Here is a 15,396-nt window from a genome sequence, read left to right on the forward strand (position 1 = left end):
TGATGTGGCAAATCATTTCTTGTGAAACTGCATGAAATCATAATAACTAGTTTCAACCAGGTTCTTCTGAATAACTTACAATTCTGCATGAGTTATCCCTAATAAACGTCTAACTGCAAGAAAATGGGGAAAAATAATTGAATTATCCTCATGTTGTATCTATTTATTCTGATGTATGACATAGATGTTACTATGTAACTGCAAACATAGTAACTGAAGAACTAATGTTTTGTTTGACATCTCATAAGGAATTTGCTTTGTAGCATTTCCTAGCTGTGTTTATTTTCACAGTCCAAATACCTTGAAAAATATTTTTAGTTAAAAAAAAATTTATACTGTATTCATGTGCACAGTTCACAGGTTAGTGTAAGTACACTAAAATACGTTATTTTATCATTTGTAAGCAGATAGTTTATAAGTTAATCAATATGTAAGTACTCACAATTTAATTTTTCAGTTCTTTATTTCACTCAGTTACCTTCTCAACAATTTTCAATTTTAGCTCAAAGCTGGCTGCAGAACTGATGTTTATATTTCTGCGCTGTAGATGTGTTTGACAGCCAATTGCTAGAAAAGAGCTTTCTATTTGCACTGCCAGCTTTACACATTATGTGGTTTTAGACAGTACTTACTTCTTTATGTTCAGACACTGAAGTATGCTAAGCAGTCATCTTAAGTTTGAAAAATTACCTTCAAAAAAAGCTATTTTTATGCCTTGAGGTTTGTTTTATTAAATATTATTAAATAACAGAATGCATTCTGCATGGATTTGAAATTCTTTCAGGAAGGAAGATACGTTAAATATGTTATCACTGGGATCCTCCTAATCATTGTGAGCAAAGCATGATCAGAAGCCAGGGTGGTGAAAGCAGCTGAAAGCAGAGCCATTAAGGATTGTAAATTCATGACAACTTAAATATGCTTAAATAAATAGAAATATCCTGTCACCTTTGACCACGCTGACCTATTGTATTTTTTTTTGCCTTTGCTGATCTAGGCTATAGCTTGTCTAGTTTGACAGGTTTTGTAAGCAGCCTTCAAATTACTGCTGTGGATATGTAGCGATTAACTTTTTTATTCCTCTTCTGCAACCCTAAGAGTATGTATTATAAGATATTGCTCTGACATTCACTTGAGAAAATCATTTGAAAAACACAAAGAGGTCTTAGTGCTCAAGTGCAACGTACTCTCTGCCTGAGAATGAAGCCTAGCAAGTTATAATAAGCTTTTAAAGAGGAAAGAAAAAATACAGCTCAACCAACATGGAAGAAAAGCTCAGAACAGTGTGAATAAGATGATGATGATTAAAAGAACAAAAGAAGATGATCTGGTATATAGGAACTGTCAAACTTCTGGCTAGCATGTTGAATGGGAAATTCCCGTGGCTTGTGTTTTTTTACAGCCTTCCCTGTCTTTTGTCTATGTTGAGGAAGGAGCAGCAAGACGGGCTCTGCTGACAGTAGAAATTGACAGCCAAAAGGGAACAGTCTTCTGAAGTCATCTTTGGAGACTTCACACAATCTTACGGTAGTAGAAACTATAGCATTGCTTGTGTCCAAGACTGACAAGGTGGAGGAGGGAGTAAATGGCTTTACTGCTGTTTCACTGAGTTGGGAAAAGAGTGACAAGTGCAGGAGGCACTGTTAATTATAATGCCTGAAGCACTGGAATTGTTAATATAAGTGCTTGACCCCAAACAGTAGGAGATGACAGACGGATACCTTTTTTTTCCCCATAAAGACACAGAAGAGGGAATATGTTTTACAAGACTAAATCTGCATGCAGTTTTTGAGGCTCTCTATACCCAGCTTTCATATCTCCTGTGGTGAACCACAGTACACTATAGATGAAATAATAGAGAAGATTCCTCTTTGGCAATATGACACAATTTCATTGCGTGTTTCTAAGTACCAGAAACAGTTGGGTTAAAAAAATCAAGACCTTTTTACAGGAGTGGTGTCTGCTGGAACATGAGAAAGGAACAGCAGTCTGGGTTCAGAAATAGTTACATGAACTCCAAGCTAGGCAGAAAGCCAACTACAAAAAGGTGCCAGCCATCTGAGGCCACTTGACACAGGACACTCGGGCGTTAAATAGCTGCAGAAAGCAGTGACTAAAGGCAGCAGTCCAAGCTGCGGTGGGACACAGGTCATATGTGGTGGCAGTGTTCTCAGGACAGAAGGGAAGACAGATGGTATTCCCAAATGGAAAGGGCCAAGGCCAGAACTAGGAAAACAGAAAGCTTTAGCTATCATCTGGCTTAACATAAGGATTCAGAAGAAGCAAGGTATATAAGAAATACATACAGAAAAATCAACCTGAGACTGTGCTTTGCAATGAAGACAGCAAAGAGTAGAAACAAATTACTTTGTTGCCATCAGAACCACTGAAGATGAACATGTGATTATGGATTTAGGGAAGACTTTTCATCTGGGGGTATGGTTTCCTCCCTCTTAGGGAGTTCCCCCGACAGGGGGAACAACTTCTGTGAAACAACACCGGCAATGCGTTAACAATTCTAATGAAAAATTACTACTCTGATTAACTGGAGATAAATGTGTAGAGCTGTTTAGAAATGGCTTGTGTAGTCCTATGTTCTGGAAGTTTTTTCCTAATACGGATCTTTGTGAGACTGACCATGGGTTTACCTCTTCCTCTGTACCTCCCATCTGTAAAAACAAGTATAGCTATCTTTTTTCTTCCCAGACATTTTTAATTCAGCCTGGTGAGGAAGGCAATACGTGACATGTACAGAAGGGACCAATGGTGCTCTAACCAGGAAGGACTTAGGAATGTGACTGAATCTTGATCTGAGGTCTTTTCTTGCATCTGTTGGTCATAATCAGTGAATTAGAACAAGCAGATTGTTAGATCCCAATCTTGTCTCCAGTTTTTAAACAGTTCACTCTAGTGTATTATAAAATGATACCAAAAGGTAAGCAATGAAAAGCAGTTTGTGCACAGTTGCAGTATGAATATAAACAGAGACAAAATTAGCAAATCAAATAGAATAAAAAAGCAGTAGCAAAGAATAAACAGAAACATAAAAGAAGCCATCTGGAATCAAAGATACTCAAATGACATGGTAGGAAACTGAGGCAGACAAAAGCAGAGATTACTCTCTTAAATGAAAGTGTTAGGGATATTATTGCTTTAATTCTCTTTGTATATGGTTATGAAGCTGCAGCTGAGAAGTGTGAGCAGTAATGTCTTTTGACAGTTACTCCAGAGGCTTCAAGTTACATGATTCCTGTATCTTAAATGAAACCTTTGTCATCCGTGGACATGTCTGTTTCCTTTCTGAAAGTGTTCCAAGTACTGACATTATGTCAGGTACATCAAGTCTGTGCCCCAATTTGTCATTACCCTGAATAATAATGCAGAATATTTGGTTTTTCTCTTCCCCATTGTGCAGATATAATTTCCATTACTAAAGATGGGATCAGCCTATCCATAGAGAAAATGAAAGATTCTATTAAATTGAAATTCAGTTCACTTTATTAATTCTGCATTGTGTGCAAATTAATTGAATCTATCTAGAATAGCTTAATTATGAATTATTTTTTAAACTGTGGGTCATCAATAAATGTGCTTATTGTCCATTATGTGTCACAGCACATCAACAATACACACCGACACCTTCTGTAACACCTAATAATGTTCATATTTTTAGAAGAAGTAACCCTGCAGTCACATGCAGAAAGAAACACAAGATGAGTAAGGTGCATTACAATTTTTGAAAGCGTTGATATATATAAATTATTGTAAAAGTCAGTAAAATCCTCCCATACTTTCACAGAATGAGCTAGCGCTTCTTAAAACACAGCAGTTTTGGAAAAGAGTCATAAAAGCTGAAAATTCTGTCTCTTAAGTTCATTAAATGGGGTCTGCCTCATAAATGAGCAATTCTATTGCAAGACATAGGTAAAAAATAGAAGAATCTGAAGCATTAGGATAGCATTGGTGTGTTGTGTGTGTATCTGCGTAACATCAGGTGAAAATCAGTTATGCAGTAGTTAATGCCTTAAAAAAGATTCTGGAGTTAGGAAGGAGAAGAATAATACAAATTTTAAAATGAAGTTTTAAGGGCAGATTATGCATTTTCCTTTGAAACAAGTAAGGGGTAATTCCCTTGTAATTACCCAAGGATGAATTAATTACTTTCTAACAAACTCAAATAAAAACTTGACTACATAAAGCCGCCTTCTTTTTTCTTAATTAAAAATGTCCAGGAGCATTTTCATAATATGTAGATTTCTCCCCTCTTGTGAATTATTGATATATTTATGCTTTTTTACTAATATGAGGAAATTGGGGTTACAGATTCTCCCATTGATGATGCATCGTATTACGGGCTAGTCTGTATCAAGTTGTGCATCAACAACACACCTGGGGAGGACTTGAAGTGCCCAATCCTACTACAAAGGCCAGTCAACAGCTTTCTGCTAATTCTGGGTATGGACCAGACCCAAGTGCATTATGTACTTTCCTGATGGTGAACACATGGCTTGAACATGAAAGTCATTGTGCTGAGCAAGCTGTTGTTTTGACTACCAGTGATTTGCCAGGTAGCTGACTGAGAGCAGGTGAGACAGTTTCCATCTGCAGAAGAGACTCATAAATCTCTCTGTGTACTCAGAATTGCAAAAGAACTTCACAAACCTAGCTTGGAGCTCCTGCAGCTTTCACCCATACATGAAGTTGTTGGCTGCATATGCAGTTTTGAACCAAGTATTTGTAAAGAAAATGCGGCTAAAAATATGATGAATCAATGGAACAGGAGAATTTAATACCAGTAACATGCTCATGTATTTGGTTTTTTACTACAGAGTAGTACTTATACATCTACAGAATATAAAGGCTCTTTGAATGTTTCATCTCTGCAGTTTCTCTTGCACTGATTGTAATTATGCATGTTTGTAATGTATGTACATGGGAGACTATAAATATGTTATATATTTGAACAGTGTGTTGGCAATACTTTTAGATATGCATTCATTATTAGTGAAAATAATGTTAGTTTTGTGGAAGTACACTGTGTGTGCTGTTACTATTAATACTGGCTTCATTGATTATTATCTGTATTATAACATAGAATAGCAAAGGAATTAATAGTGATTAGAAACTGCAGTGTTCACAGGATTCATTTTGATTGAAGTTCATTTTTTAGGAATGGGCCTGTGCTGATGCTACATGGGAGTCATTAGTACAGTATTAATACAGGGCACCTGCATCACCATTAAAACTAGGAGAGGATCCAAAATTTCTCGTGTTGCCATAAATTCAGGCACAAAATGGGTGATGGGGTTGCATAAGCTATTTTAAGGGGGAGAGTTGTTTGAATTTATAGTCCCACAGGCAGGGCAGTGATGGAGGAAAAAGATTTCACTTCCTTTGAAGTCTAATTAACTGAATCTCACATGAAGGGAGTTTGACTCACTCTGAACATAATTAAGTTTTCCAGTAAACATGCTTCTCTGGTTTGGGATGCTGTCTGGTAGTGGGACATAGGGGCTAGCTATAGATGTCTTCTTTTTCAAATAGAAAGTCTTGATACATTTCTTGATATTGCTCCGAAAAATAAGAGGTCAGCTTTCAAGCGCAGGCACAACAAATAAAGGTATGGGTGTGGAAAACAGTTTTACATTTACAACATTTGTGAGGCTTTTTCAGCAGAAACTGATATTCATTATGCCTCTTTATCATTCACCTAGACCCTATATAATTATGTGTTTAATGATCTTTAACCTTCACATGAACACAGCTTGCTGAAGCTTGACGATTGCTGTAAATTATCATTCACATCTGGTAGAAGAGAGGAAATATTACTTGGAAAAAAATACTGTTTTCTGGCTTAGAATTTCACTTCAGTTCTGTGATTTAACTTTGTAAATAGAGGATGATGTTTTAATCCTAAATCCAAACAATGAAATGGTTTTGGAAAAATGGCTCTTCCATAGGTCGTTTATTGTAATATTTTGATAGTAGAGTGTAAGAACTTCAAAACCTAGAAAAGATATTTTAATCTGTCAGCCTGGATGCTCACCATAAAAAGTACATACGATTTCAGTAAATGCTATATTTATGGCTTGTTTTTTATTAAAGAACTAAAAAACCATTACTATCATTTTTCCCACTATTAATCTTTGGGTAAAAAACTGATCTTCTGCTAATCAGACTTTCAATTTTGAGATTATAAAATGCTTTTAGCTCTTTCACTTTTTGTTCAATGTTTAGCCCTTTGTTTTATAGTGTTTTAAATAGCAATATCTATTTCTTTCTTTTGATACAAAAGACTTTAACTTATTAGAAGAAACAATAGTAATCATAGACTTTTTTTCTCATTTTAACTGTTGATATCATACTAGCACTACAAAGGTTTTATAGCTCTACATTAATTTATACCAGAACTGATTTATTAACCATAACTTCTGTTAGATAATATGGGTAAAACATACTAGGATTACACTGACAGCCTCTCCTCCTTATTAGCAAATAGCAAATTAGAGAATCTTTGCACATTCTCAAATATCTGTGTGGGATATCTAGTTTATCCAGCCAGTACCTTCTTAGAAATTCAGATTATAGTTTTTCACTGTAAGGCTTTGTATAGTGGGGTAAACTGAGATGTTCCCAATTGCTTTGCTGAGTTGTGTGTGTCCAGACAATGTTGTGATACGACATCACTGTAATTTAGCTATGAATATTCTGCCAAAACCTTCATATGAAATGTTAATAATGTATAGATTTTATCCAGGGGCCAAACAGATGCCTAAAGTATAAACAATCTGTTTAAAATACAAACAGACTCTGGATAGATTTTGACAGGCTCTGGGACCCTGAAAATAATTTTTTATGTTGCTCATACCTAGACTGAGTATAATCCTGCTCATAAGGACAGTAATCTTTAAGACCAAAAAAAAAAAAAAAAAAAAAAGTTGTGTTAACATGTCTTACTGAGCAGACAAAACTGCAGTACCAACCAACAGGAGAGTGCTGTTAAATTAACATAATGTAAATTATGCTGATTGTTCTCAAGTAAAAGCTCATGGCAACTGCAAAAAGAAAAACAGTTTTTTAGGAAAAGGACTCAGCTGTCTCTGGGTGTCTATGTGTATGTTCATGTGGGTTGGCTAGGAAAAGTGAACTGGATTGAGTCATTCATATTCACAGACAGTTAAAGTGCTTTTAAAAAGTTGTTAAAACAATGGTTTGGTAATAGGTGGTGTGGTAATAATGTGTTGTCCAGCAGAACACAGAGGATGAAGTTACACCTCTTGTAGTCAGTGGGAGTTCTGCTATTGTTGCAGAGCAGAGAATACGCTGGTGGCCCAGGATTTTGTATGTATAATAAACCAGATCAACTGGAAAATCAGACCGCCGTTGTCTGCTGTGCTCACTGCAACAATTTGAGATTCCTTTTTTGTAAGGTGCTGTTAACGAGTTTTCTAAGCAGTTATTCCTGAATGGTTAATTTGCAGATATAGCTCTATGTGCCCAATTATCTACTGAAGAACCTGCAGAGCCTACTTGTGGTATGACATAAAAATCTCCTTGTGGCTCGACTAGCCAGTGTTATAAGGCTTTTTTTCACACCTATTTTAATATCCTAATACAGTTTCTTATATCAAATGACAATGCTGTCCAGCCCTAGCAACCACTGCTGTCAATTGAAGAGTAAAGTGCATAACCAGCAACAATTTCTGTTGAACTGTTTGCACAAAAATGAGCAAACAGGCACAAGTCTAGTAGCAGTTGTAAGTCATGTTGCAGCTATCCTAAACAGGTTGTACGTGTTTCCTTCAGACTATCTTTTGTGAGGCAGAGATAAATAATAATAAATCCAAGTTACATTTTTAATGACTTGTTATTTGCTTTTCTTTTTGTTCATATTGAGTATGTTAGATTTAACAACAAATAGAATTTAAAGCACTATTACTGTATATCTAAGATATTACCCTGTATTTTTTAATGTGTCGACACTAATACATATGGTCCACGAATTGGTGCACTCGCCCTCACAAATTAAAAATTATTGGAGATAATCTGATATTTAGTACTTGGCTCTGCGCCTACAAAAAAATAAGTGGATGTCCTTTGTCTCCAGAGTTCTTCAGTTCAGGCTTTTAATTAACAAAAAAATTGAAAGTAAAGAAGAAAACCTATTTTTCCCATACAGTTTCAGATTATTATAATCCTAACTTGGTTTTTGAAAAGTCAAGTGCAGTCTAAATGTTATTTTTTCTAATAGGGCATTGAGGAGAATGTGAAGATATGTGTAAGGGTTCTTACATTTCTGGAAACTTGCTTTAACAAAGCTTTCTTTCAGGGGAAATACATTTAGAATAAAGATCTTGGAACCTTCTAAATTCTGCTAACACCTGAGTTATGGTTCTAAATTTCAGTGAATGCTGTCCATTACAACACTTACATAGGTGCCAGTGTTCAGACATTTTCAGTCACCTGAAAACAAACTGAAAGTAATAACTAAAACAAAGAACTAGATTAAAATAGATATTACTCTTAATCCTTCATTCACCCTTTGATCTAATAGGTTAAGGACATTTTGTGCTTGTTCATTTTGGCTGATAATAGTTCTGAAGACATTTACATTTTAGAACAGGGACTTAAAATATATATAACAGCTGCTTTTTAAATAGAAAGTCTAATTATGCCTATGATTACATTCACTTTTGATTAGCATGCATACAAATCCCTACTCTCCTTGTGTATTCAAACTGAGATATGGATCACTGGTGCTAAGATTAAAGTACAAAAGAATAGCTTGACAAAATTATGGTTAGACGAATGGAAAAAAAATTCTGACTGTAATTTTTGTCACTAAAATGCTTTTATTTTTCCTTTAAGTTACACACAGATCTGGATCCTGGCAGCAGCAAAATCAAGTATATTCTGTCAGGAGATGGAGCTGGAACCATCTTTGTGATCAATGACAAGACTGGAGACATTCATGCAATGAAAAGGCTTGACCGTGAGGAAAAAGCTGAATACACTCTAACAGCTCAAGCAGTCGACAGGGACACGAACCAACCTCTGGAGCCTCCTTCAGAATTCATTATTAAGGTTCAAGACATCAATGACAATGCCCCAGAGTTTGTTGATGGCCCATATCATGCCACCGTTCCAGAAATGTCTGTTGTAGGTACGTATGTCTAAACATCGATGAACTTTGATTACTTACAATTTCAACTGTGCCAGTATGCCATTGAATTGTTGATGAATAATAAGATATTTATTATGTTGTTAGAATTAATTTGCATATTTTCAAATCTCTTCTTGGCCAAAGCTTTTATCTGCAGCGCAATAGTAGAGTCCCTTAGTAGTAAGAAAATGACTAACAGATGTATTAATGTGTCTTTCTTTGTCCAACAACACTTTAATGGGCTAAATTTATATTCCCCTTATGACGCTGTAGTTAGAGTATTGTTATTGAGAAGGATTTATCAAGATCTGTTCCAACATGACACTCTAATCCTATTGATATTTTGTTGATGTTTAATTATCTGTTTGTGTATTTTCATACACAGATGTAGCACTTGCAGTATGTTGATACATACTTATTTGTTTTCCTCTAAGTGCAACTATAATCAGCCGAATACATTGAAATGAAAGATGGTGTGTCTGGGAATTGATGGTTAGACTCTAGAGTGGACTTAACCAATTAGCCTTAGGATTTGCACAGAAGATGGAAGGGCAAAACAGAAAGCTGTGGAAAAAGATGGTGAAAAGGGAAATTAACTCTGTGAAAGGGAGAAAAAGAAAGGAGTAGGAAATAATCTTCTTAATACATTTTACTTATATTTATTCATTTTGTTGGATTAATGTGAATCTATTTCCTTATGGGTTAATATATTAGATTTTTTTTTTCCATAGTCTATCCCTTGCTCTGTATTTGCAAATGTAAGTATGTACTTACAGATGTACATAATTATGTATTCGGGTCCTCAGGTTGTCAGTCCCTACCGATACATGCATATGAAGTGCAGGTGATATTTAGCTGTCACTAAATCAAAAGGGAAGCAAACCCATCAAACCAAAAGAGTCAATTTCAGGGTAATATAAGAATTCAGTGTAAGCAAAGACATCAAAATCTGGCCATGAAATAAAGAGTAAATTCTAATGTTTTCTAGTATATTGAGGATAATGTGCTTTTCAGCTATTTGTCTACATCTGTCAAAGCAAGATAATTGAAGGAGTTCCAAGGCACTTTGTAAAATAACACAGCGTCCTATCAGAAAGTTTCAAAAACACCATTCTGTCTCATTTAGTTAAAAAAAAGAGGAATGTGAGGAGCCAGAACCATCCCCTCACTCACTTTCAGTACAATACATTGTACTAGGTCATTTTCAAATGCAAGCTGGTGTGCTGACTAGATGGTGATACCTGAGGCTACATTTTTTCGTCAACACTTCTCCAACAGATTTTCATATCTTGGCTGCATTGAATTGCTTGTGCTGAAACAAATATGTGAATTTTCAAGCCTGCATGTCAGTTCTTTTACCATAATATAGGTTTAATTTGTTAAGTTACTTTTAATTATACAGCAGCACAAACATAATATGAACCTACTTTCAGATGATATTTTTTGCCAAACTTCAAGCAAGAAAATGGCTTAATTAAATAAAATAAATTAAAAAAAAAAAAAAAAAAAAGAAAATGAAAGGAGGGAGTAGGAGGAGGAGGAAGGGAAATTGAAGGCAGTTAATCCTTATTTGAATGGGACTTGTTTGGTCTTCTAGGAAAAAAAGAGAAGATATATGCAGGCAAGAAAGATGGTTTGTGATCAGAAAGGTTACTATAAAAATAATTTATATCTCTGTATATGAGCAATATTTATAATTCTTAGTAAAGACATTGCCCCTATCCAAAGAGGGAAAGTTGAGTTTGAGAATGTTACTCCTTCACTAATGTTGTTACTGTTTCCTTCTGTCTTCCTCTTTTAACTCACAGGTAGCAACATCAAGACCTGTACTAAATGATGCTCTGTAAATTATTTTAATTTTCTTTAAGTTTTGTTAGTCCTCTTAAAATTACTTTAACTCCTCTATAATGTTTATAAGAAAACTGTCTTCTTTCAGAGTTCAAGGAATTTTTTTTTTTTACACACTAAGAGTATTTCACTTTCATTATCCACTTATTTAATTCCCCTTAAAGAGATCTCCACCCACTGCTAATTTCAGCCTTGACATTTCTACAACACAGTCATTACTAGGCAGTGTTCTTATTCAGGATAAAACAAAGTTTTACTAAACATCTTCTTTCCTCAAAAGGCTTATACCAATACTGACTGCTCTGAAACAGAATAGGAACTCATATGCTATATATATAGCACTTATGTAATGAGGATGCAGTACAAGGCATTTTATTTTTGGACCTCTGTGGAAAGTAATGCATAAAACACAGATGAATGCATTAACCTTTCATTATTCTGTAATGTAATGTTGAGGTTCTAACACAATGCAGTTTTTCTAGTAGGTACATTACAGACTGGTCCTATGTTCCTTGCTATAAGAGATGTATTATGTGGACGTCAGTGGGTTTTTTGCATGACTACCTAGAACATGAATGATACACTATGGGGGTGTGAAAACTGCAAACTGTACGTGCAACTTTCTGTATGTGATATGTATGAATGTGTGTGTATGCCAATATATGAAATTATCACATGTGTATGGCCACAATCTAGCCTGTTCGATTTTTATGTTATGTATCAGTGATATCTGGAAAATCCTGCTTCCCTACTAAAACAAAAGAAAAAGGATTTGCATGGTTTTCCTCCCACTACTTGGTGCAGAAATGATTAGGATTACACCGTGTTACCTCTGATAGGAATGATGCTCACTTTTCAGCTGTCTTCACAGAACGCACACCCACGCACGTACTGAGTGGTGTGTATCGTCACTGTGTTCAGAGCTAGTTTGAAATAATTTATTTCTCTTTGAGGAAAGAGAGAAGCACATTCTAGAAAAAGTTTTGAGAACTAAATTGAATTTTCCCTTATATCATCCTTGTGTTCCTTTCTTTCTTTTATGTAATTCCTATATAATCTAACATAGTAAGCCCTGTTCCCCAACTCCAAAATGAAGAATTTGCTTGTGAAAGCTAATAGTGTATATGGAGAATATGTTCTTTGCTGAAACTGAGCACTTTAATCTTTTAATTCTAATATTAATTTTCTTAAGGAATTAAAGATCAAAAAAAAATAATTGTGGAATCACTTCATTGTAACAGTATTGCATTTCACAAATAGGAAATAATTTAATTTGTCTGTAAATCTTGTTTAATCACTTTTAGATGTAAAGGGACACTGGGAATGAAGCCCAGTTAAAACCTTTTAAAAAGAGATTGAGCTAAGCTTCCGGGAGGAAGAACCCCTTGACTGTGGGGGTTTTTTTTCCCATTTGTCTATGAGGTCTGTATATATGTCTGCAATGAAGATAGCATATTATGTAAATGAATGAGCAATCTTAGAAGATCCACAAGGGTAATTGGAACTAGTCCTGTAGCTTATTTAAAGAAAAGGGAAAAAAAAACAACCTAAGAAAAAAACCCTACCACCCCCCTGGAGCATGTTCTGTTTCTGTGTTGGCTTCTCAGCTATGCACAGATTCACTAATTCCCTGAAAGCATGCTGCAGAGGTGATAATGGGGGAAAAAGTGGATATTGTCTCCCAACAGTATAGTTTTGGGATTTTTTTTCAGGAGAGGAATGAGGAGTGAAATTTCTTGATTTTGTTCTTAGTGAAGCCAAGAGTGTTTAGACAGCTAGTGTCATGTTGAAAGACAGAAGACGACAGAAGTAGAGTGACAAATGTGTTGGTGAAATAAAAAAGGACACAGATGGAAAAAGAACAAAAGCCATAAGGGAAGAGTATTCTCTCATAGTTTGCCTGAATTAAGGTAAACAGACAAACATTAATAAGCTCCAAATATTAAGAATTCCCCTGACAGTCATTAAATACCCCATCTTAAAATACACACAGTGGAATTCAGTCTGCCATTGCTCTAGAAATGCTTTTGCCTTTAACACTTGAAAATACTAACAGTGTGAAAAAGCTTAGATGAATATTTTTGTCCTTAAGTGCTTCCATGAAAACTATTTACTGGGGGGAAAAAGGATTTAGGCTTTCAGTTGAGTCAGAATATCAATTTCCAATTTTGGCACAAGCACATCTGCTTAGCAATGTTTTCCTTTGGATCAGAGTTTGCCCTTGATTACACCACTGTAAATAAGAAATCATTCAATATTTTTTTTTTTTTCTTCCCAAAACCAGGACAGTTATTTAGTATAGCCATGTATAGTGGAAGTACACTCTACACAGTGTAGCTTTTCTTTACAGTTCTCTGAAAGATATTAGTTCTCTTCCAGTTACAAATTGTTTGCAGAGGGACAAAATCTGCTGAATATGAAATCAACACGCAATGTCTGATATGAATAGTGATAAAATAACTTGATAAATTAGAAAGTTGCGATAAAAACCTGACCTGAAATGTTATCAAGATCAACCACACTGTGTTACTGGGGTTTTTTTCCTATGTATGCATTGATTTTTAAGGCACTGAGCACGACTGTTAAATCAATGATAGTTTGTCACAAAATTGTAGAGTAAAAGGACTATATTACTGGGGTCAACTACAAATTAGCCCAAAGGGTAAATGCAAAGGGAGTGCAAAAGCTAAGGAAAAAACCAGCAGATGTTGTAAAATATGGCAACAATGTAACAGCTGTTAGAAAATGTATATCTTCATGTTGTCTTGTTCCTCCACTTGTTCATTTTGTGCATAATCAAATTCACTAGCTGTGGTACTGAAGAGCATATTACGTGAGAGATTTATTTAGTGAGTGTGCATGTGTTTAAAATCTTCTGTATATTCTGCATGACCGAGACACAGTTCTAAAAGCAAAATCATAAGTAACCTTAAATGATTGGTTAGGATATATTCAAAACCAAGACAGTCTTCTCCTTAATTTGACTTGTTATTGAGCCTTGAAAAAACATATTTCTGAGTATGTGCTATTATTTTTGTACTTTCCATTTCTCATGAGGTCTGACTGAAAATATCATTATCTTTTCATACTGTTCTTAAATGACCATTATGAGCTCGAGGACCGTGGATGAAGTTACGATATTGCTCTTTAGGGGTTTATTATCTGACCCTTTAGTTGCACTGACCTATATTGTCCTGAGTGTACTAAAGTAGTTCATTGACTATACAAAATTGCTAAAATTAGTGGGATTGCTCAGAATCTTTGTACCAATGGCAGCAAGTACTTGAATGATCAGGTTCTGAAGTCACTGTCTGTATCTTAGAAAGAAGCCCTAAATTATGCGTGCAAAGTATGGAGCTATTAACGTGTAGTGGTTTCTTAGGCAAAAGCTGCATTTTTCCTCTCGGTTAACTGTCAGCAATTTGTCACAAATTCTCCATTTTTTTGCACACATACATTCCCTTTGCACAAAGGAATGTTGTTTAAATGACACATAGTGAAGATAAACTCCTCAGGAAAAAGCCATTTGGATCAGAATTGAAGTCATAGTTCCTTATGGAGTTCTGCAGAGAGATATACATCTTCCTATGATGTTCCTGTTTCACAGGATGAGGACAGACAGACATACCTGTATGTTGATCATATGAGGGCAGAGCAGAGAAAATTTTAGCAGTCTTAGGTCCATGCTTGTCTAGTTCTAAGTAATCTATAAGAATCTGTCCTGTTGTTTTTCCAGATGATTCTTGTCTTAGTCACAAACATCTTCTTGTTGCAGATACTCTGCTTCCAAAATTCTTTGTGGTTTCATTCATTTGTACATATCAAATACATGGTTGTATTTCTGTTCTGTGACTATATGAAAATGAGTCTTTGACTCACGTTTCTGCTATGTTCCCTTTTGGTTACAAGTTTCAATCTACTCTTAGCAATGATTTTTCATTATTTTCCCAAATTTAAATTTTGATGAAAACATATATTTAAAACAGTGGTAGGGTTTTTGTTTTGTATGCTTTGAAAGCATGCCATTTCATTTTTCTGAACAGCTATGCTAGTGACACAAGCCCATTTGTTGGCCAGTAGATGATGCCGAAGTGGAAAACAGACAGTTGAGAGGAAGTAGACTGATACAGATTTCTGCCACGCTGAGGATCTATGAAATGCCACAAAGCTGGACTGGAACTTACTCTCCCTTTTTTCAGTTGTGGGAAATGTTGACAAGTTCTAACGTCAAGGTAGAAAGTCTTACATCAGAAAATTAAATTTGGTGTGGTAATATTTTCAAAGAAACTTTTATTAATATAACTTAAATCACTCTGCTAACACAAAAGATTTAGCTTTAGAACACTGGGGACCAATACTTCTTAAGCTCTGTTAATTCAGATGAC

General features: G+C 35.2%; 1 protein-coding gene across 4 annotated transcripts in view; it reads left to right on the plus strand.

Moving 5' to 3' along the window:
- Window positions 1-15,396, plus strand: part of CDH8 (cadherin 8) — a 244,324-nt gene that overhangs the window by 137,316 nt on the left and 91,612 nt on the right. For all 4 annotated transcript variants that reach the window (XR_012630543.1, XM_074881585.1, XM_074881584.1 and 1 more), the window contains one exon: window positions 8,869-9,163. Coding sequence is in view for 3 of the 4 variants with exons in the window: in XM_074881585.1 (XP_074737686.1) it covers window positions 8,869-9,163 (295 nt within the window). In the remaining variant the exon portion in view is untranslated. The remainder of the gene's footprint in view (window positions 1-8,868; window positions 9,164-15,396) is intronic.

This window comes from Strix uralensis, chromosome 12 (assembly GCF_047716275.1).
Source record: "Strix uralensis isolate ZFMK-TIS-50842 chromosome 12, bStrUra1, whole genome shotgun sequence".
Classification (NCBI taxonomy): domain Eukaryota; kingdom Metazoa; phylum Chordata; class Aves; order Strigiformes; family Strigidae; genus Strix; species Strix uralensis.